Consider the following 22,343-nt stretch of genomic DNA (forward strand, 5'->3'; position numbering starts at 1 on the left):
TCTCGGGAGGTCTTCATTCCATTGGTGCAGAACCCTTAGTCAGTGCTAAGGGGGAGATTGTTGACTTGGTGGTCAGCACCTCCTTCGGGATTCGTGACAAGTGCTTAACCGCCTCCCGTGGATCCTTGTCTTTGGCCGCTGTGACGTTTGTTGACAGCTCGAGCTTTTGGCATAATGGCAGCGGTGATTCCAACACTTGACCATCCTGAAACGTTTCTGATTTATGGCTGAAAAGGGGGATGGAGAGGGAACATTTCTTGGCCATCCCCAAGTCCCCAAAAAGTTACTGGTATGGGGATAGGGGTGCCAAGCCAGCGGATGCATCTCCGTGGAGCATAGAGGTCATCTCTTCTTGACAATTTCTTGCTAACATTAGGTCTGAATCTTGTTGAAGGATAGAACCAAAATTTCCACACTTTCACAAATCATGAAATTACATACAGCCTCTAGGTTCTTCAAAATTACCATTTTTATTAGCTTCATTGCTTCAAACAACTCCCAAGCTTCAATACCAGTCACAAGAGAAGCAATCTTTTGTTTTGTTTCTCTTAAAGTATATATGTTTGGTTTTCCCACCTTCCCTCCATCAGAGGGAGAGTCCATAGTTGACAGAAGAAAGCATACTGAACAGCTGGATCTCTAAGGACTGATTTGCCACTTACAATTTGTTACACCTTGGATGCTCCTTGTCCCAGGTGTAGAATTTCATTTATGTTGTTTTAGATTAGTTCGTTTTAATAAATTAGATTAATTCTTATTAATCTAGTTAAGTTATTTAATTGCTTTGAATTTGTTGCACTCTGCAGCAAAATTTAAAGTTTGGATGGAGTAGCTTTTTAATTTGCAAGATTATATTGGTTTTAACTTTTATGCTTGCAAAATTTATTTTGAGCACAGCATTGTCATTCTTTCAAAAACTCTCAAATCATCGCAAAAGCCAATAAAACAAAGAAGAGCAAAACAAACCTCTTTCCTTGTGAATAACAAAACTAACAAACAACAAATCAACAAAAAACCATCACATTGTCATCATTGTATTCAAAAGAAGAATTTGCTAGTGGATTATTTATTCATATCATATTATATAACAATAAGTTTGTCATATTGAATTGCAGGAAAAGAATTCTTAAGCTTGCTAATTTTTGCACTTCAATTCATCTTCTTAAAATAAAATAGCCTTTCTTTTACATGCATGCAAAAACATAAGCACAAGAAAATACTCAAAAAATATAGTTCATTTTAGTCATTTATTATAATTAGATCCAATTTATTTGAGCATTTGAATACATTTGGAAAACACAAAAAGCCATTCATAAACCAAAATCAACAAATAACAAAGCAAATGTTAGGATCTATTCATTCAAGCAAAGTACAAGCTCCAAATCTACTTCAAGCATTCACGTTATAGCAATCAAACAATCAAACCAAACATTCAGGCAAATGAAAAAATGATAGGAAAAGTAAGCCACGCCATTTGAATTCATCCCATTTCTTCTCCCTTTGGTCATGCTAGCATATTAGGCCTATGGGTTTGGGTGTGAGAGCATTGGGTGGAAGTCACTTTGAGAGAGCTAAAGGAGAATTCAGCAGCTCTTGTAGCCATTGAAGTAGAAGAGCAAACATGAGCTTATGGTGAATTCAAAACAGAAATAACTCAATGCAAGCTATTGAGATAACCCATTTAAACAGTCTTTGAATGAGAGACTATCTTCCTAGATGGTCTATTCAAATCTATTTGATAAAATATCAACAAACTCCATCAACAGGTCAACAAATCATGCAAAATAACAAACACTAATATTGCCATCACCAGACTTCAACCAAATATCCTTGTCATCCATGGAGTGCTCCTTCCTCATCAAGAGGACGGTACATCTGATTGCCACCAATACATGTATTTTTGCCTTGCAAACACAGTAAGTCTACCACCTATCCAATCAATATGAACAATACATATGCCTACCATTGATGATTCACACACAACAATGGTGATTCAGATTTTGTGAGTACAATCAACAAGATGGCATTAAAATGTCCCCGTCATCCCCTTGGCCACCATCCCCAAAGAAGGCCATCTTACAATGCAAAGGAAATCTTGGGGATCCACGAGTCCGCTAGGGGGCATGCAAACGTCCCTCAACTATTTTGTAGACAACAAAGTGTTCTTGTGCCCCATAAAGCTACTCTTGTAAACGGGGCTCAAAATCCATTCCCATTGTCTTGTTTAGTACCTAAATTAATTTCCTATGTTGCTCAACCCATATAATGGATTTTTCTTAGTGGTATTCTATATCTTGAAACCACACAGATCTTCATGACGCATGCCATTTTCACAATTTTCTCACTTAAAGGCGAAATTATATACGCAAACACTTCTTTCTTATTAAAATGTTTTTTTTTGCACAGCCCTTGGGTCCCCTTGGGTTTGCCTAGGTTTGGCCTAGGGTGCTCAAGAGGGACCCTAGGCAAACCCAATGAGGAACCAGCTCAAGACCCAGACCCAAACTATACTAATATGGGGACGGAGGTCTCTTAGAGGAACCTGGTAACATAGTTTTAACTCCTTAAAATCTTTAAATTTCATGGCAAATCCATCCTAATGATGGGTCACAGAATGTGACCTAAAATGTTGATGCCAAAAACTAAAACAGTTATGATCAGAATCTGTTCTCACACATTATAATGGTATATGAAAAAGTTACATCTCCAATGTATATATTATCAATGACCAAAATCCAACAGGGACAGCCAAAAAAATCAACAATAAGAACAAATCAACTATAGAAAGCATGACCTTTCTCAAAAGAAAATTAATTTACAGATTATCATTTTACACAATTAAGTTCTATTACTACATTATTTATATTATGCTCTACTTAATACAACACTGTAACCTCATTTTGGAAATAAATATGCAAGAGAAAATTAAACAAATTGCTAACATCATAGCCAACCTTTCTAGAAAGAATGTCAAGAATCTCCAGTCGTTCTCGTGCTGAAGGAAAACCACAAAAGAGAAGACGATCTAATCTCCCAGGTCGCAACAATGCAGGATCAAGTAAATCTGGTCGACTGCCCCAAAAATATAAAATTAATTAGAAGCAAGAGGTAAACCTTAAAAAATATGTTACGACTGAAAGAAATAATGAAGGAAAAAGTTTATATATACATATAAAAGGAGAAAGATTAATCAAGAAGACCAAAAAATGCAACGTGTATTTTATAAGAGGGTACTGTCTATGCAACCATGTTCTAAACACAGATGAAAAATGCTAGAACAAAAGAAGTGCAGAGTATATTTGTAATATTTTTGAACCATAATTCAAACAAAATTCAAATAATGGATAAATAGAATAGCTACCAGAAGACTGACCAAAATGTGTGCCACTTTTTTATCTGTGAATGTGTTATACAAGGAATATTTTAACTCTGAATTCCCTCTATTAAGGTTGGATCTACTTCATAAATAGATTTACCAGTTGCATACTATTCTATTTTTCTCCAATAAATAGAAATTAAAAAATGACAAACCTAGTAGCTGCAAATACGAATACCCCAGTCAATGCTTCAACACCATCAAGTTCAGTCAACAGCTGGAACCCAGACACAAAATAGATGAATGAGAAGCATAAGAAATGAGAAGCACCTGATTGACAACCCATCAAAAAGCATAAGAAATAAGAAGCACCTGATTGACAACCCGATCTGTTACACCAGTGTTGTCATGGCCACGCTTTGGAGCAATAGAATCAAACTCATCAAAAAATAAAATGCATGGAGCTGCCGCAGATGCTTTAGAAAATATATCCCGCACCTACATTTGAAAGAAACTATTATTATCTCTTTAGATCATTAAAAGATGCTAATGCAAGCATTCTTTTCTTTCCAAAAAAAAGTTACAGACTGATGGCTTCATTTTGACTGCCCTTAAAGGTTACACAACGTAAAACTTTAACTTTTTTTAAATGGAAGCAAAAACTGCTTCGCTTTTTGCAAAACAAAGATGAAAGACACATGTTGATATGCTAGTACAAATAAATGAAACTCTCATAGAGCTACTTGTAGGCCCTTTGAGATAAACACTGCATTGAAAAGTTTTGGAATCTGAAATCTATCTTACAATACCCCTGGAATTACAAATTATCTATGTTATACAGGATGTGTCCCTGGGTCTTTGCTGGGCACGTTGCCAGAAACATTTCTGGTCACCTTGCCAGGAATGTTCATAGTGGACGACCAGGAACATCGTGGCTAGGGTTGGTCAAACCCCCTATGAACAAATAAACAAATAGCAAGAAATTTTATTGTTCAAAGAAAGAGGGCAATCTGCAAAAGAAAATGGAATTAAGGCTGTTACAGTAGCACTCAGAGGAACATCACTGGAGGGTGAAAGTGCAGAGACAGGCCATGAGAAGGTTAAAAATACTCAATCAAAATTCAAGAAATCAGCCTTGATAGAGACTGATTGATACTAATATGGAAGTCGGGCTATATTACCATCTGAACTGTGGCAGAAATGGCAGATGTGGAAATTTCAGAAAAAAATGTGAGAAGTGGCTGAAATTGGCTTTGATACTGACATAACAAGCATACAGCAGAAGACACACAACAATGCAGAAAGGCATTCACAAATGAAAAAAAATGTGGTGATTACTTAAAACATTCATGTACACTCTTCATAGCATTTGTTGAACAGTGTCTCATCTCCATAGGAGACCATTTTCACTCTGAACATTGAGTGTGACATAAAATAAATAAATAAATTAGAGAAGAGATATAACCCAATAATACTTGCAAGGTTATTGAAGAAGGTATGGCCATCCATCAATGCAAAATTTAATTAGATAGAAAACCATATAATGAGAAATGGCATGTAAGGAAAAGGGGATTGCCAAGCCATTAAGAAGCATGGAGTCCCTCCCTTTCCCCCCCTTGTTGTCAAATCTTCACGTCAGACATAAACAAAGAATGGTGTAAACTGCGGACATCCATCAAAGCATAAAGGGTAAAGGAAATTCATGAGACGGTGTGTAAAGAGAAGGTTATAGATGTACATCAAAGCTTAAATGATAGAGGAGTTTCATCACACAAAACACATATGGAGGGATATGAGGAAGCAAGATGCATATTGTTGTTGCAGGCATTGTGCTACAGATACCAAAGAAAGATATGACTCATGTAGAATAGATGCAAGGTGTATCTCACTAACTTACCTATACCTCAGCAACAATAAAAAAACACTGGGCAGAGCCTAGCTACACATAGTCTTGGGTAGTATTGACGGTGGAAGCGAAGATGAGATGAGATGGTAGGATCTTACAAATCTACCTTTATTCTAGAAAAAGTACACCACCATCCTAAAAAAAGGTTATCCAAAGATATGATGTTAGTTCGCTTTCAAAATGAATGCTCCATCAAACAATGCTAAGTTATAGTCTAAGTTACCAGTGCGGGTTCGGGCACCGGTTTGGGTTCGAAGAACCCGGTACGCCGGTACGGCAAAATTTTGAAAAGGGGTTTGGGTTCATTTGGGTTCGTTAGTACAAAAACATGTAAATTTTAATATATATATATATATATATATATATATTGATATTTATGAAGCCTATAAGCATGAATTAAAATTTGCATGTCACATAGCATCATATAAACCATAGTTTTAAAACTCGTGGACTCGCCACGGACTCGCCACGGACTCGCGAGTCCATGGGAGCCACGAGTCGACTCGCCAAGACTCGCCGAGGCGAGTCCTGGCGAGTCCATCTGAAAGACTCGCGAGTCTTTTGCAAGGACTCGCGCGAGTCTTTTGCATGGACTCGCGAGTCTTTCAGATGGACTCGTGCGACCCAGAGAAAATGTCATGCAAGCTTTAAAATTGAGTTTAACATGTGAAAAAATTAGGTCTCTCCGTCAGGATTCATATATGGAATATAACATTTAAGTATAAGAAAGAAGAAAGATATCTTATACTTTAAGTTATATTCCATATATACTGTCAGGATGTTTGAGAGTGGTTTCGGACCTCCAGGAGTTATAATGCAAAATCTAGTTTTTGGAGGATTCTTCAATTTTCCAGACTTAGTCAGATTTCAGGATCAGGAAGACATTCCAGACTTAGCCAAATTTCAGGGCATTTGAAGATCAAGATGACATTCCAGACTTTGCCAAATTTCAGGGCATTTGAAGATCAAGATGACATTCCAGACTTTAAGTTATATTCCATATATACTGTCAGGATGTTTGAGAGTGGTTTCGAACCTCCAGGAGTTATAAGGCAAAATCTAGTTTTTGGAGGATTCTTCAATTTTCCAGACTTAGTCAAATTTTAGGATCTTTCGGCGATGCCCCTTGACCCCAACTTGGGGGCGTTGCCCCGAAACCCCCGTCGAAAAATATGGGGGGAAATTGCGCCGATGGAAGTAGGGAAAATTTAACCTCCGAGTCTGATTAGGCTCCATATAAAAGCATAATTAGCATTGAAGAAATCTTGGTATTATACATTTTAGAGTTGAAAGTTTGAAACTATGAGTATGTGACATGTGTAATGTTTCAATTATGGCTCTTATGTTCTCTAAATGCATTAATTTCTTTATGTTTTTTTGTAAAACTACGGTTTTTTTTTTTGCCGAGTCCTTGCCGAGTCTTTCACGAGTCTTTCACGAGTCCGAGTCCGAGTCCAAATTTTTGGTTTGCCGAGTCCGTGGCGAGTCCGAGTTTTTCAACTATGATATAAACAACAAAACAAACATAAACTTGTAATCATAAGCTTGAAAATGTATGGAAATGATGCTGCAACACTTGTTGAAGCTTCAAAAATCAGTCTTCAACTCCTCCTCTTTGATCTTGGAAGCCAAATTTTGTTCACCCTTTCTTCAACCTGCTGTCATAAAACTTTTGTTTGCAACACAAATGAGGTGAAATAAGTCAATAAAATGTTTTAGAAGTCAATTTTAGGTTATAACTTTCACTTTTCACAAGGCGGAATTGAAAAAAAACAAAAAACATTGCATTGTTTTTTGACTTTATGGGCCACCCAGCCGCCCGGGTTCGACTGGTCGAACCCACTCTGGGTTTTTCGAACCCTGGTCGAACCGGACCCGTACCACGGACCTGGTTGAACCCGGACCCATACCAGGGGGGCCCAGAGGCGAACCCAGTAACCTAGGTTATAGTATATGGTGAAATGTAGTTCATAATGCTGAAAGTAGGAAGGAGCACATACCACAAATGCCATCCCATTTGAGGTTATTCACAATTTCACAACATGGTGTTCAAGATGGGGGATTTTTAAAGAAATGGGATTTTGGTGTTGCCGAGAATAATCATTATGTTATGTTGTTATATTATGTTTATGTTGTCGTCAGTAATAATGAGTTACGACGGTCAGTTAGTTAGCCGACGGGTAGGTAGTTGGAGTCACGACGGTTGTGTCGCACCCCTTCGGGTATTATATATTGTGTACCTTTCTTCAAAGTAGGATCAGGTTAGTCATGTCAGATGTAATGTTATAAGCACTTATTGTACATGGACTGTGGAATTAATACAGAGGCTGGTTATTTAATATATTTCCATTATGTTCTGTGCATTTACTTTCTGCATTTAACCGTTTACCCAAGAGGGCAAACATTTGGCGCCGTTGCCTAGACGTACTCGGGAACGGAAGACACGGATGGCGCACAGACACAATGGGCCTACCCGTCGGTGAGAGGAACCTAGAGACCGACGACGCGCACACGGAACAAGAGGCGAAGGGGAAATTGAACCCTGTAATAATCCCGACACAATGTTGATATAAATTGTGGTCAAAAGGGAAAAATAAAAAATAAAAGAATTGTGTACATGGTGTGTGCTTGCTATGTACGGAGGTGATTTATGCCAAATATATTAAATAAAGACAGAAATAAGAAAGCAGAAACGGACGAGTGGGAGGCCGCGCAGAGGGCCTTGATTCTGGAGCAGCAAGTAGAACGGAGATGGAGGCTGAGGCAACTTGCCCAAGGACGACCTGCCGAAGGGTGGCCCGAAGGGAACCACGGAGGTGTCACGGAGGGTGCAGAAGCCGAGGAAAGTTTCTATGTGTCGCCAGAACACCATAGGGCGTAGAGCCACGAAGAGTTTCTGGCGGAAACAAGGTTAAGGAGAGATCTAGTCAAAGAGACTCGGGATCAGTTTAGAAACTTATCCCTTACACCACAGAGTGAAGATCACCAACGGGAACCAGGAGTGGGCGCGGGTGGGAGCGAAGGGGAGGGCAACCGTACGGGTGTAGGTGCCACACACGACAGGCAAAACACCGTACCTCCAGTCGCCCATGCAGGACACACCACCGGAGGAAGTAGCGTAGGGTCACAGACACAAGCACAGCCGCCCCCAGGAAGACGACCCGGGATGGCGAGTAAACAAAAATTGCCAAAGTTCACAGGGGACGGCAAGGAAGACCCCTTACGGCACTGCCGTACATGTGAAACCATTTGGTCCCCCAACGGAGTGACAAACTAGGATGACTGGGTACAGCAGTGTTGGGTGAAAATTTTGTACACTTGGGGAAATATACAAAATTGTGGTTTCAACCACAGCACACGAGTAAAAACTCTCCTAATTAAGGGAAGGCTCCCCCTATCTAACTACAACTTGGAAAATAAAATGGGATGGGACAGCAATCTTTCTTCTTTTTTCAAGAAAGACAATATCCTTTTCTCTTCACAGAAAAGGATAGCGATTGAATAACAGCAGTAACCACTTTCAAGTAAAATGAGAGAAAGGAAATGAAGTTTCCTGAAAGCTCAAAGACTCCCGTAACTTCCTTCGGGACGGGACAGCAATATCAAGCTCAAAGACTTGTCTATTGGAAGTCCTATCTACCCTTTGCTATACTAAATTTTACAACGAATAAAAGATAACAGCTCAAAGACTGAAATAATCTATTCTTTTAACACAAAGACAAGAACTAATGCAAGCTCAAAGACTTGCTGCTATTTCTTATCAAACAATAATTATTCTCAAGAATGGACGCAAGCTCAAAGACTTGCTGCTCCTTCAAGAGAGTTTCCTATTTTAATTAATCTTCTCTACTTGCAGCTCAAAGACTTCAAATCAGATTGGACTAAGCTCCTTTAGAAACACTTTGCATAGAAGAAATGAAAAGATTCAAACTCAAACATGTAGCTCAAAGACTCAAAACTTGAGTAATCCTTCTTTATTATTCTTCCAAAACCTTCAATTCACATTCATAAGCTCAAAGACTTCTTGCTGTAAATTTGGCAGAGTTTTTGCTTGCTTTCCAAAAGATAAATATTACAATAGACTCCTCCAGTATTTATAGAAGAGGAGCCTTGAGAAAAAGGTGGGAGGATCCTAACTAACTTGAGAGATTCTCTCAACCACCAAGACTCATTCAATAACTAACTGAGACTTCATTAACTAACTAAGAGTTACTCCAACTAACTAAGACTTATTCCAACTACATGTAACTTGTCAAAACGAAATTACAAATGCATAACTAAAACTATACCATGTGTCTAAAGACACGACTCTAACTGCATCATCCTTTGTCTTTGATGATCTTCATGTCGCTTCAGGATGCTAGAACTTGAAGTATTCTAGATTGGTAAAGACATCTTGAACCGGAACGGGAACTTGCATCCTTGTCTTCTTGCTTGGGGTAATACTAGCTTTTCAAGAGGGAACGGGCTGCCTTCCTCTTTTCATGTCATGACCATCTTTGTCTTGAAAGCATTCTATGCTCTCAACCATGAATTGTTGTTGTATCTCTTCTTTGTATCATCCTTCATTCTTGAAATCTTCTTGCAAAATAAGGCCCATGCCTTAATCCATTGATTTGGTAGATCGTGTGTGCAAATCGAACTGACAAGGGAAGGGATAAATTGATGCGAAAATGGGCTCACAAGTGAATTTCGGGTTTTGGAAGCTGCATTACATGTGTGGGAAAAACAAGAGCATTAACTTGCAAATGTGGGAACAAACATGCAACTTCATATGTGTAATGGGTAACTACAAGTTTGCACTTGTAATTGGTCCTTTAAAACTCATTTTCAAGTGTTTTTTGAGTGCATTTTGGACCAATTTCGGGTTCTGGATGGCTGACTGCAAGTAGACTTTAAATGGGGAAAATGAATGAAGGTGTGAAATGAGTGGATGAATTGGTATGTACGGATGAGGGAATTGGAAGCGGATAGGTAAAAATGAATTTCAAGAAGATCACTTGGAACTTTGCCAATGCAAAAATGGGAAGAACTTTCAACTTGCAACCCGGATTTCAAAAAAAAGCTGGTTAAATCTTTTATCCGTAAGGGAAGAACAATGATTTTCATCCAACTTGTAATCGGAATTTAAAATCCCGAATACAAGTAAAGAGGGAAAATGGGGAAGAACAATGCAATTCTAAAATTGCTTTACAAAAGGGAAAATCTCTCTCACAAAATCTGATTTTTGGGAAAGAACCAACCATTTACAAATTTACAACTAGAAAGAAAAAAACAAGAAAACAAGAAAAAAGAAACAAGAAGAAAATAAATCTTACCTTGCTCCAATGTGAAAATGCTTCTCCAAAAGATAATCAATCTTTGAAATAAAGAAGAATATCTCTTAAAAAGAAATTAACCGTATTCCAAAACCCTAGCCACGTTTTTGAAAAAATGGCAAAAACTGAAAAACGTGGCAGCAAATGCATGAGAAATGGCATGGAAAATGGCCAAGACTCTTTCTAAACTCAATACCTTAGCATACCAAGCCAAAACGATTCATAACATTGCTGATTCGTGGCATTTTTAATGAAGAAAAACGTGGTTTTTTAGCAAAAACGTGTTTGCTGTTATAAACCTAAAAACCAGCAAACTTAACCTCCATGTGGCGTGAAAGGTGTCTAAAAATGCATGGAAATAGGAAGGAATCCAAAACGCCTTCTATCTCCCAAAAAATCTCCACAAAAATTTGCTAAAAATCTTCAAAAAACATGTTTTTCCTTGCAATTCGGGTTTTTTGGAACAAATAGCAAGTTTAAAATGTATGAAACAATGAAAATCGGGTTTTTTGGAGGATATGACAAGTTTAAAATTTCACTTTTTCAACATGTTAGGCAAAATCGGGATTTTTTGGCCAAATAGCAAGTTTAAAATTTCAAAAATGCACTTTATGAGCAAAATCGGGTTTTTTGGACCAAAGTGCAAGTTTTAAATTGTCACTTTTTCACTTACAAGGCAAAATCGGGTTTTTTGGAGCAAACTGCAAGTTTTAAATACTCGTAAAGGGGAAATAAAATCCCTACAACAAGTTATACTTGCTTGCACATATGTAATGGGGATTTAAAATCCCTATTACATGCAAAAACCATTAAAGTAGGGGTTTTTTCACCAAACTGCAAGTTTACTTGCACATATGTAATGGGGATTTAAAATCCCTATTACATGTGAAAACCATTAAAGTAGGGGTTTTTTGACCAAACTGCAAGTTTACTTGCAGTTGAGCCAAAAAATCCCTATTTTAACTAAAAATGACCAAAAAACAATAAAAAGATAAAACCAACAAAGGGGAAATTTAAAATAAATTACAAGTAACATATTTGAAATAAAAGTGCACATGTAATTGGTCAAAAATTCCCCTACAAAGACCAAAACAATGAATATCATTAAAACTTGCAGTTTGAAGAAAATTCTCCACCTGCAGTTGGGGTTTTAAAACCCGACTGAAGGAAAGACATAGCAAACGAACCCAGAATTTGACGAAATTCGAAACGTAGTTCGAGGATGGACTGAAGATTAAGCCAATCCAAGGATTAGTCGAAATTATGCCTCGGGAAGCGTGCCATAGAGTAATTTTTTTCATTTTTTCACAAAAATTTCATGTAATGGTCCTTCATTTTTGAAAACAAAAATGAGGACAACAACTGGCTCTGACTGGGGAATTCTTTCATTTATCCTTCAAGATTGTGAAAGAAAAGAATCCAGAACTCTAAGTGCCTTCCTCTTATCCATTGGGCCATAGAGTCAATCAAAGCAAAAACAAAAACAAAAAGACAAAAGACCAAAAGTAAAAGACGCAGATGACCAAAGGATGATATGACTGACGCAAAGCAACTAACTACGACGCTAACTTGTGCAACTGCACTTATTGAAAATAGAAACCTACCTATCCTAAACTAACCACAATGAAAACTTTTCAAATGAAACCATTCACTAGCTCAGCAAAATAATTGCCTTTTTTCAACAACTTATAGTACCTTGCATGATCATGAGCAGCCACAACCAATTGAAGAATAATCGATTGCACCAGAACTTGATGCAACACTCCTTGGAAAAGATGAACAAATTCACCTTCCTCTTGAAATGAATCATATGTACTGCTGCTCCAAAGTAGATTTTTGATGTCAGACTGCTCTTGCTTAGCTGAAAATGCATGTTTGGACTCTTCAACAAGTGTATCTACCGGCTCAGGAATAAGTGAAACCTTTGTCCTCCCATTGGCTTCCAACCAAGAAAGATGTCTGATTGGACATCCTCTTGATGGGACAAAAACATAATTCTTCTTGCTGATTACATCTTTATCCGCTGCTTCTTCAATCATAACCTTATGCTGGACAGAAAGATCTTCATGTGATTCAAATGAAACCATGACTGCATTGCATTCCTCAGTATGCTGTTTACAAACTTCAGATTTGAGAGAATCATCAACAAGATTTAAACAAAACTCTTCTATAGTACTCATGAAATGATCCTCATCAAGTTTTGGGTTAGATCTCTTATGCATGATATGTCCAAGTTCATGACCTTGGAACACGAATGCATTCATTTCAACTTGACTGGGACCTTCATGCATGCTCGTACAAAAAGAGAATTCTTCTATAGAACTTTCTTGAGGACCTGAACCAATATCAAAACCTCCATCTTCGAAAATAGACTCTTGATTTTCATCTTTCTCAAGCTTCTCATGATCTTTTAACTTATGAGATATCGGTTTAACATCAAAGCTTGAACAAAATAGTTCCATCTCATCCCAAAATGTATCCTCTTCAATATCTTCTTTACTCTTTTGAATAGGAGAGCTGAAATTTGCTTCATGAATACTCTCATCAAACTTTCCAAAATTCAAAATAGAATTGTCTTTATGTTCATAAATCATCTTTTCACATACCATGACATGATTGTCCTCCTTTACCGACACCTTGGAAGAATGACCTTCAACCTCTTGTTGTGCATTGTCCATGGTATCCGACATGGTCCATTCTTTTTGTTCATTAGCTTTCTGGAACTGCATAAACCAGATTTGAGAGTCGCCAGCTACGTCTGCTTCCTCATCTTCTTGGAAGAGACCAGCAAGATCACTTTGTTCAAATTCAGAATCCTCCACTGCTGCATTTTTTGGTGGTGCCTCAAGAGCAAGCCCTTCTGGTGATGAAGGAAACTTATCTTGATTTTCAACTACATAACTCGGAGCAATATTTGGGTATGGCCTCCTTGGAATGTCTTTATAAGGGGAAGAGAATACACCTTGAGCTATTTGCCTTTTGAGGGCAATCAACTCATTAGCCAACTTCTGCACCATGGGATCTGTTCTCTTGGTAGCCCATGATCCCAATGAAGAGATTTCTTTGGACCCATTTGATTCTATCTTCATCTTACCAGCAAGGATAAGATTATCTTCAATATCAATTGCCAAGGCTTGCGCTGCTGCAAGGTCTCTTGGAACTTCCCTTCTCAACAAGAAACATACTTCTGGTACTTGAGCATTGATGAAGAAGCACTTCAAATTTGCAGCGGTAGGCTGAGCAACAACTGGAATTTTGTTACACAACTTATTGAATTTAGCCACAAAATCCCGCATGGGTTCATGTGACTCTTTTTTCATTTGAGCCATCTGAGCTAACAATGCATGCACATCTTCTACAGGCTTGAACCTCTCTTCAAACTTGTCTTTAAGTGTGGCCCAAGATATAATCGAACCAGCAGAAAGGTTATAAAACCAATCAGCTGCAATACCTTGGAGAGTATCCACAAATAATCTTACAGATACATCTTCGTGTTCAACACCATGAACACCACATGCTATGTAGAAAGCAGCAATGTGTTCATCAGGGTGTTGATGTTCATCTCCAAAGAACTTGGGAAAGTTCTTCCTCGAACCATCAGGAAGAGCATGCAAAGGCGGAGTCAAATTCAACGGACCAAAAGCATTCCCCCAAGGACCTTGAACAACCATTTAACATATCCTTGGTGAAAGTTTGAGAAATTACAAAAACAGGAATTACAATGAATAGCATACCGGTATACTTCAAACAAAAGCGTGAGGCTTTTGAATGTGTATCGTATCCTAGCAAAAACCCAAGAAAACTTATTTCCTTTTTAAATCGGCAATACACTAGTCTTCAAACGAAAGCTTGAGGCTTCCGAATGCGTCCGTGTCCCCAGTAGACACCCAAGAAAATGTTGGTGTCTCGGATGGGCCAAACAAATTTATATAGACAGAAATAACAAAGTACTTCAGATCTCGTTCGATCAGCAGGAAACCCAACAAAAGTTATTTCCTCTTTTTTTTTTTTTTTTTTTACCAACAAGACACTAATCTTCAAACGAAAGCGTGAGGCTTCCGAATGCGTCCGTGTCCGTGTCCCCAGCAGAGTCGCCAAAAAACTATTGGGTGAAAATTTTGTACACTTGGGGAAATATACAAAATTGTGGTTTCAACCACAGCACACGAGTAAAAACTCTCCTAATTAAGGGAAGGCTCCCCCTATCTAACTACAACTTGGAAAATAAAATGGGATGGGACAGCAATCTTTCTTCTTTTTTCAAGAAAGACAATATCCTTTTCTCTTCACAGAAAAGGATAGCGATTGAATAACAGCAGTAACCACTTTCAAGTAAAATGAGAGAAAGGAAATGAAGTTTCCTGAAAGCTCAAAGACTCCCGTCACTTCCTTCGGGACGGGACAGCAATATCAAGCTCAAAGACTTGACTATTGGAAGTCCTATCTACCCTTTGCTATACTAAATTTTACAACGAATAAAAGATAACAGCTCAAAGACTGAAATAATCTATTCTTTTAACACAAAGACAAGAACTAATGCAAGCTCAAAGACTTGCTGCTATTTCTTATCAAACAATAATTATTCTCAAGAATGGACGCAAGCTCAAAGACTTGCTGCTCCTTCAAGAGAGTTTCCTATTTTAATTAATCTTCTCTACTTGCAGCTCAAAGACTTCAAATCAGATTGGACTAAGCTCCTTTAGAAACACTTTGCATAGAAGAAATAAAAAGATTCAAACTCAAACATGTAGCTCAAAGACTCAAAACTTGAGTAATCCTTCTTTATTATTCTTCCAAAACCTTCAATTCACATTCATAAGCTCAAAGACTTCTTGCTGTAAATTTGGCAGAGTTTTTGCTTGCTTTCCAAAAGATAAATATTACAATAGACTCCTCCAGTATTTATAGAAGAGGAGCCTTGAGAAAAAGGTGGGAGGATCCTAACTAACTTGAGAGATTCTCTCAACCACCAAGACTCATTCAATAACTAACTGAGACTTCATTAACTAAGAGTTACTCCAACTAACTAAGACTTATTCCAACTACATGTAACTTGTCAAAACGAAATTACAAATGCATAACTAAAACTATTCCATGTGTCTAAAGACACGACTCTAACTGCATCATCCTTTGTCTTTGATGATCTTCATGTCGCTTCAGGATGCTAGAACTTGAAGTATTCTAGATTGGTAAAGACATCTTGAACCGGAACGGGAACTTGCATCCTTGTCTTCTTGCTTGGGGTAATACTAGCTTTTCAAGAGGGAACGGGCTGCCTTCCTCTTTTCATGTCATGACCATCTTTGTCTTGAAAGCATTCTATGCTCTCAACCATGAATTGTTGTTGTATCTCTTCTTTGTATCATCCTTCATTCTTGAAATCTTCTTGCAAAATAAGGCCCATGCCTTAATCCATTGATTTGGTAGATCGTGTGTGCAAATCGGACTGACAAGGGAAGGGATAAATTGATGCGAAAATGGGCTCACAAGTGAATTTCGGGTTTTGGAAGCTGCATTACATGTGTGGGAAAAACAAGAGCATTAACTTGCAAATGTGGGAACAAACATGCAACTTCATATGTGTAATGGGTAACTACAAGTTTGCACTTGTAATTGGTCCTTTAAAACTCATTTTCAAGTGTTTTTTGAGTGTTTTTAATGAAGAAAAACGTGGTTTTTTAGCAAAAACGTGTTTGCTGTTATAAACCTAAAAACCAACAAACTTAACCTCCATGTGGCATGAAAGGTGTCTAAAAATGCATGGAAATAGGAAGGAATCCAAAACGCCTTCTATCTCCCAAAAAATCTCCACAAAAATTTGCTAAAAATCTTCAAAAAACATGTTTTTCCTTGCAATTCGGGTTTTTTGGAACAAATAGCAAGTTTAAAATGTATGAAACAATGAAAATCGGGTTTTTTGGAGGATATGACAAGTTTAAAATTTCACTTTTTCAACATGTTAGGCAAAATCGGGATTTTTTGGCCAAATAGCAAGTTTAAAATTTCAAAAATGCACTTTATGAGCAAAATCGGGTTTTTTGGACCAAAGTGCAAGTTTTAAATTGTCACTTTTTCACTTACAAGGCAAAATCGGGTTTTTTGGAGCAAACTGCAAGTTTTAAATACTTGTAAATGGGAAATAAAATCCCTACAACAAGTTATACTTGCTTGCACATATGTAATGGGGATTTAAAATCCCTATTACATGCAAAAACCATTAAAGTAGGGGTTTTTTCACCAAACTGCAAGTTTACTTGCACATATGTAATGGGGATTTAAAATCCCTATTACATGTGAAAATCATTAAAGTAGGGGTTTTTTGACCAAACTGCAAGTTTACTTGCAGTTGAGCCAAAAAATCCCTATTTTAACTAAAAATGACCAAAAAACAATAAAAAGATAAAAACAACAAAGGGGAAATTTAAAATAAATTACAAGTAACATATTTGAAATAAAAGTGCACATGTAATTGGTCAAAAATTCCCCTACAAAGACCAAAACAATGAATATCATTAAAACTTGCAGTTTGAAGAAAATTCTCCACCTGCAGTTGGGGTTTTAAAACCCGACTGAAGGAAAGACATAGCAAACGAACGCAGAATTTGACGAAATTCGAAACGTAGTTCGAGGATGGACTGAGGATTAAGCCAGTCCAAGGATTTGTCGAAATTCTGCCTCGGGAAGCGTGCCATAGAGTAAATTTTTTCATTTTTTCACAAAAATTTCATGTAATGGTCCTTCATTTTTGAAATTAAAAATGAGGACAACAAGCAGTTCCCAGCCACGTTACATGGAGTTGCCATAGATTGGTACTCCGATGTGGACAAGCAAAAAGTGGCCACGTGGGCCAATCTACAGAAGGAATTCATAGAGGAGTTTCGGTTGCTCCGTGATGACAATGAAATTGTAACGGAGATATACAGTACCAAACAAGGTACCAAGGAGACAGTATGGGCATACAACAGGAGGCTGAAGGAATTGCTGGGAAAAATTGAGAGTCAACCAGCAGATGGGTTGAAAAAGCGATGGTTCGTGGAGGGACTAAAGCATTCCCTCCGAAGGAAGATGAAAATCGTTCCACCTACATCATATGACGATGCCTATAATAGGGCGATGGACCTAGAGAGCGAATACAAAACATCAAGGAAGAAGAAAAGTAATAAATATTCATCTGACGATGATGAAGATTCTGACGGGGAAAGCAGTAGCGGTGGCGAATCGAGTAAAAAGGTGCATGCTCTCCAAAAGGGCATGGAACGAATGCTGAAAGAATTCAAAGCCATGAAAGGGAGTACAAGTAAGACGGAAGAAAATGACGTGTGGTGTATCGACTGTAGGAGTGACGGACACACCAAGGGGTCCTGTCCCAAGAAGGCTTTCTGCGACATTTGTCAGATTACGGGACATTTGACAAAGGAATGTCCCTACAATATGAAAACCAGGAGCCAACAAGTTCTCTTCGTGCAAGAGTTGCCGGCCGTCGGAACTTCGCAAACCAACACAATGGCATCATCTGGAGGTTACCGGGACAACAGACGCGGCGGTGGAAGGAATAGCAACAATAACAATAACGGAAGCCGTATCCAGTATGACACCAAGGGCCGGCCAATTATCCAATGTAGGGCCTGTAATCAGTGGGGGCACTTTGCCCGTGATTGCATGAAGGAAGCCACCCCTCAGCACCTCTGTCGTTGGTGTGGGCCAGGCGACCATGAGGACGCAAATTGCCCACAGGCAAGGGTTAATCTCCTCAACATTGAGAAGGCTGAGAAGACTGGTGAGAAAGAAGTACTGGCGATCACCCGCGCTCAAACGAAAAAAGCCACTTATCCCGACCCCCGTACGGAGAAGGAGAGATTATGGGAGGCAAAGGCCAATATTGAACGTGAGATGACGACCGAACAACGGGACAATGAGGTGGCGAGTACATGATTCCGTACGGAAGCGGAAAATAACATCATTGGGCAAATCTTGTAGATAGAGGTGCCGATAAAGGTAAAAGACCTTCTAGACTCTATGCCACAATTGAGGACTGCCATCCTCACCAATATGCAAAGCACCGCATTGTCGAGTGCACCACAGGTAGGAGTTCCCGCCACCGCATCGTCGAGTGCACCACAGGTAGGGGTTCCCACCACAGCTTCGAAGAGTACACCACAGGTGGAGGTTTCCGTCAGCCCTCCGACTGACCCGATGTTACTAGCCTTGAGTAGTGGTAGACACCCAGCTGTGGTAGAAATGGGTATCCGTGGGACCATTCTTAAGGACACCATTGTGGACGGGGGATCTGGGGTGAATGTACTACCAGAAGAAACATGGAAGCGGCTGGGGAAGCCCACCCTGTGGCCACCCACATTCAACCTGGTGGGAGCGGACCAACACGGCATTAAGCCACTCGGCCTGTTGATGGCCCAACAAGTGACAATTGGTACGCAACCATTCTTGTTAGATTTCGTGGTTATTCCCTCGAAGAAGAAAGGCTATGACGCCATCCTGGGGAGAGTGTGGTTGATCACCGCGAGGGTAAACCACAACTGGAAGAAAAATACACTTTCCATGGAGAAGGGAGGGCGGAAATATACCATTGACCTACACACCCAAGATGTCAGCGAAGAGCTCGCCTCTTCCGACTCGGACTCAGAGGACTCTAATAAAGGGGAAGGGGGTCCCGATGAAAGCAAGGGCAAGAACGCGATGGAGCCGAACAGTGAAGGGGTGCTCGAATTGGAGGGATGTTCTGAAGATGAGGTATGCTCACTTAACGGGCTCTTCCACTGGCAAATGGAGGATTATGAAATGTTCCAAAGCTACAGGCTCGAAGTAGAGGAACCAGAGCAAGTAACAGAGGAGGTGTACCTGCCAGAATACAAAGAATATTGGAAGGGAGACGCCCCAAACCCCGGCGATGTAGATAATCCGAAGAGTGTCGGCAACGATTGGAACCCTGTGTGGAAGGCCACAGCATTCAAAATCTTTATTATTCTTCTTCTTCTTATGTACGGGAAGGAGACCGTGGTCCCTGTAGAATTTGTGGTTCTAGGCCTTTGGATGGACATTGAAAATAGATTGGCCACCAACGGGTACAAATTGAAACCCTACCACGCGAAGCACGCAGGGGACCCAAGAGGCCGGACGGACACCCAAGAGGATGGAAGGGGACCCGAGAGGCCGGGCAGGCGACTCGCCAGGCACAGGACCAAAACGGGAGACTCTCGGGCGAGGCAAACCGAGAAGGATGAAGGGTGATCCCAGAGACAGGGGACCCGAGCTGACGACTCTCTAAGACAACATAAACATAATATAACAACATAACATAATGATTATTCCCGGCAACATCCCATTTGAGGTTATAGTATATGGTGAAATGTAGTTCATAATGCTGAAAGTAGGAAGGAGCACATACCACAAATGCCATCCCATTTGAGGTTATTCACAATTTCACAACATGGTGTTCAGGATGGGGGATTTTTAAAGAAATGGGATTTTGGGGAATGCAATGATTGCACAATTTGCACAAAATGAATTTATTGAAGAAACTTTCAGGATTTTCAAAAAAATGTCTCAAGGAATTGTGATCTCAAGGACTAAAATGGTTGCTCAATATTAACAAAACTGGTTTGTTAAAAGTCCTTGGAAACTTTCAAGGAAATGCAACTGGCAGGTGTAAGGCCAGATTCCACAATCTTTACAAGCGTATTCCCTAATTGTGGCAAGAGAGCTTTGGAAAAGGTTACAAATGCCAACAAAATAGAAAGGTTGGAGGAAAATGGTCAATTTCTTGGGATAAAACGGAGTAACAATGTGAGATTAAATACACTCAAACAAGGTAGCAAAGCAACAAAGTTTAATTAGAGTGTGGAGTTTTGTTGATTGGCCACCATAAGAGGAGTCGATTCAAATGCTGACGCCATAAATATCTTCCATATCATTCCTACAGCTAAGAACACTTGTCCCATAATATTACTCCACATAATAGTATTTAATTCTACATCATTCTTTCCAATAGCTGAAATGGGGTTTAAGAGAGTAGAAAATTTAAAAGGATAAATTTTAAAGCCAAATTATATCCTAATATAAGGATAAAATTTATAGCCAAATTATATCCTTATATTAGGAAATAGGAACAAAGTTTACTTAGCATGAGCTTGGTTTGCAGTTGCATGATAATGAAAATGAAAATTCAAATTTGGGAGTATAGGTTTCACATGGCTACATGATTACCAAAGACCTCTTAAGTATAATAATACTAATATTGGAACTATTGGGTGAGGGTACTATAGCTGTGCCAGATTGTTACATGATTAAATTGGAGAAAATTATCATTCAATTTGATGGTGTTGTTGAGATTAAGAGACAAACCATCTACAAAGAGGTTAAGTATCCCTCTTTGCAACTAACATGTTGCATTCCACTGAAGGCATTCAGTCTCCTCTTCTAAACTCCATGGACAGCCAAGAAGAAAAATGAGGCATGTTGTTCTTTGCTGATTTAAGTATTGGCATCTTGCTTAAAAAGTTTTATACTGTGGTTTATTAGGTCTCTCAGACAAATCTTCAACTTCCACCTACGGTGCACTATTATAATCTTCTATTTCTCTAATAGGATGTGTATTATCATTGTGGCAATGCTAAGAAACAGATATGTGCGTTGAATAGCATTGATATTTTATGGCTGATATTTCTTAGGGTTGTATTCTGCAGTATGTGCATATTTCTGATTAACTCTCTTATATTTCTAGAATATATTTCTCTATTATGCAAGTGCAGCATAACTTCACTAGAAGAAGAAAATAGCATAAAATCATTGCCATATCTCTATGATATCAGATTTCATAGAACAATCAAATTGATCTCCTTTACATTGTAATCATGTATTTAGACACAGAAGATAGGAGATAACCCGTGTGTTTGCCAGCAATGATGGGTTCAACAAATTACCAGATCAATTCCTAAATACACTACAAGACAATAACAAATCAAAACAAATGAGAAACAAACTATGCACATGGAGTGAATGATGGAATACCCAACATTCCCCCCTTATTACATCATTGCTTTAAAGTACTAATAAGAGTATCTTGAAATGTTTCAAACTTCACACGTGCGAGAGGCTTGGTGAAGATATTTGCACGTTGGTCCTGAGTTGAACAGAATTGAAGTTGAATGTTGTTTTGTTAAACATGTTCTCGTATGAAGTAGTAGTCAACGTCAATATGCTTGGTCCGTTCATGAAACATTGGATTACAAACAAGCTTGAGAACACTTTGATTATCACAATAGCAGACAGTAGGCCGATTCTGTGGTACTCACAAATCCTTCTAGTATGTGACGTAACCAAACTGCTGCACGATACTCTGCTTCTGTTGAAGAACAAGCAACTGTGGCTTGCTTCTTACTTCCCCAAGAAATAGGACCAGAACCCAAGAAGAAAACAAATCCAAATGTGGATTTCCTATCATCAATTGAACCTACATGGTCAGCATTAGTATACCCTGTCACGAAGAATTGATCATTCCTTTCGTATTCCAAACCATGATTCATTGTACCTTGGATGTACCTTAGTACCGGTTTTGCTGCTTTCCAATGACACATTTTTGGACCATATAGGGACTCGACAAGTTTGCACACCTTTTCTTCTTTACCAAGTGCAACATATCCCTCCAATTGGGTCATATATACCTCTTCCTTAAGATCTCCATTAAGAAAGGCACTTTTTACATCCATTTGGTACAATTTCCATCCAAATTGGGCAGCTAAAGCAAAACTCATTCTAATGGTTTTTATCTTTGTAGTGGGAGCAAATG

The 22,343-nt window shown here is 38.8% G+C and overlaps 1 protein-coding gene across 2 annotated transcripts in view; it reads right to left on the minus strand.

The window, feature by feature from the left end:
• The window catches only part of LOC131063642 (peroxisomal ATPase PEX1), a 191,048-nt gene that overhangs the window by 9,250 nt on the left and 159,455 nt on the right, over positions 1–22,343 (minus strand). For both annotated transcript variants that reach the window (XM_057997538.2, XM_057997537.2), the window contains exons 14-16: positions 3,689–3,814; positions 3,532–3,593; positions 2,955–3,072 (exon numbers count right to left, since the gene is read on the minus strand). In XM_057997538.2, coding sequence (XP_057853521.2) covers positions 2,955–3,072; positions 3,532–3,593; positions 3,689–3,814 — 306 coding nt within the window. The remainder of the gene's footprint in view (positions 1–2,954; positions 3,073–3,531; positions 3,594–3,688; positions 3,815–22,343) is intronic.

Source organism: Cryptomeria japonica, chromosome 4 (genome assembly GCF_030272615.1).
Source record: "Cryptomeria japonica chromosome 4, Sugi_1.0, whole genome shotgun sequence".
Lineage (NCBI taxonomy): Eukaryota > Viridiplantae > Streptophyta > Pinopsida > Cupressales > Cupressaceae > Cryptomeria > Cryptomeria japonica.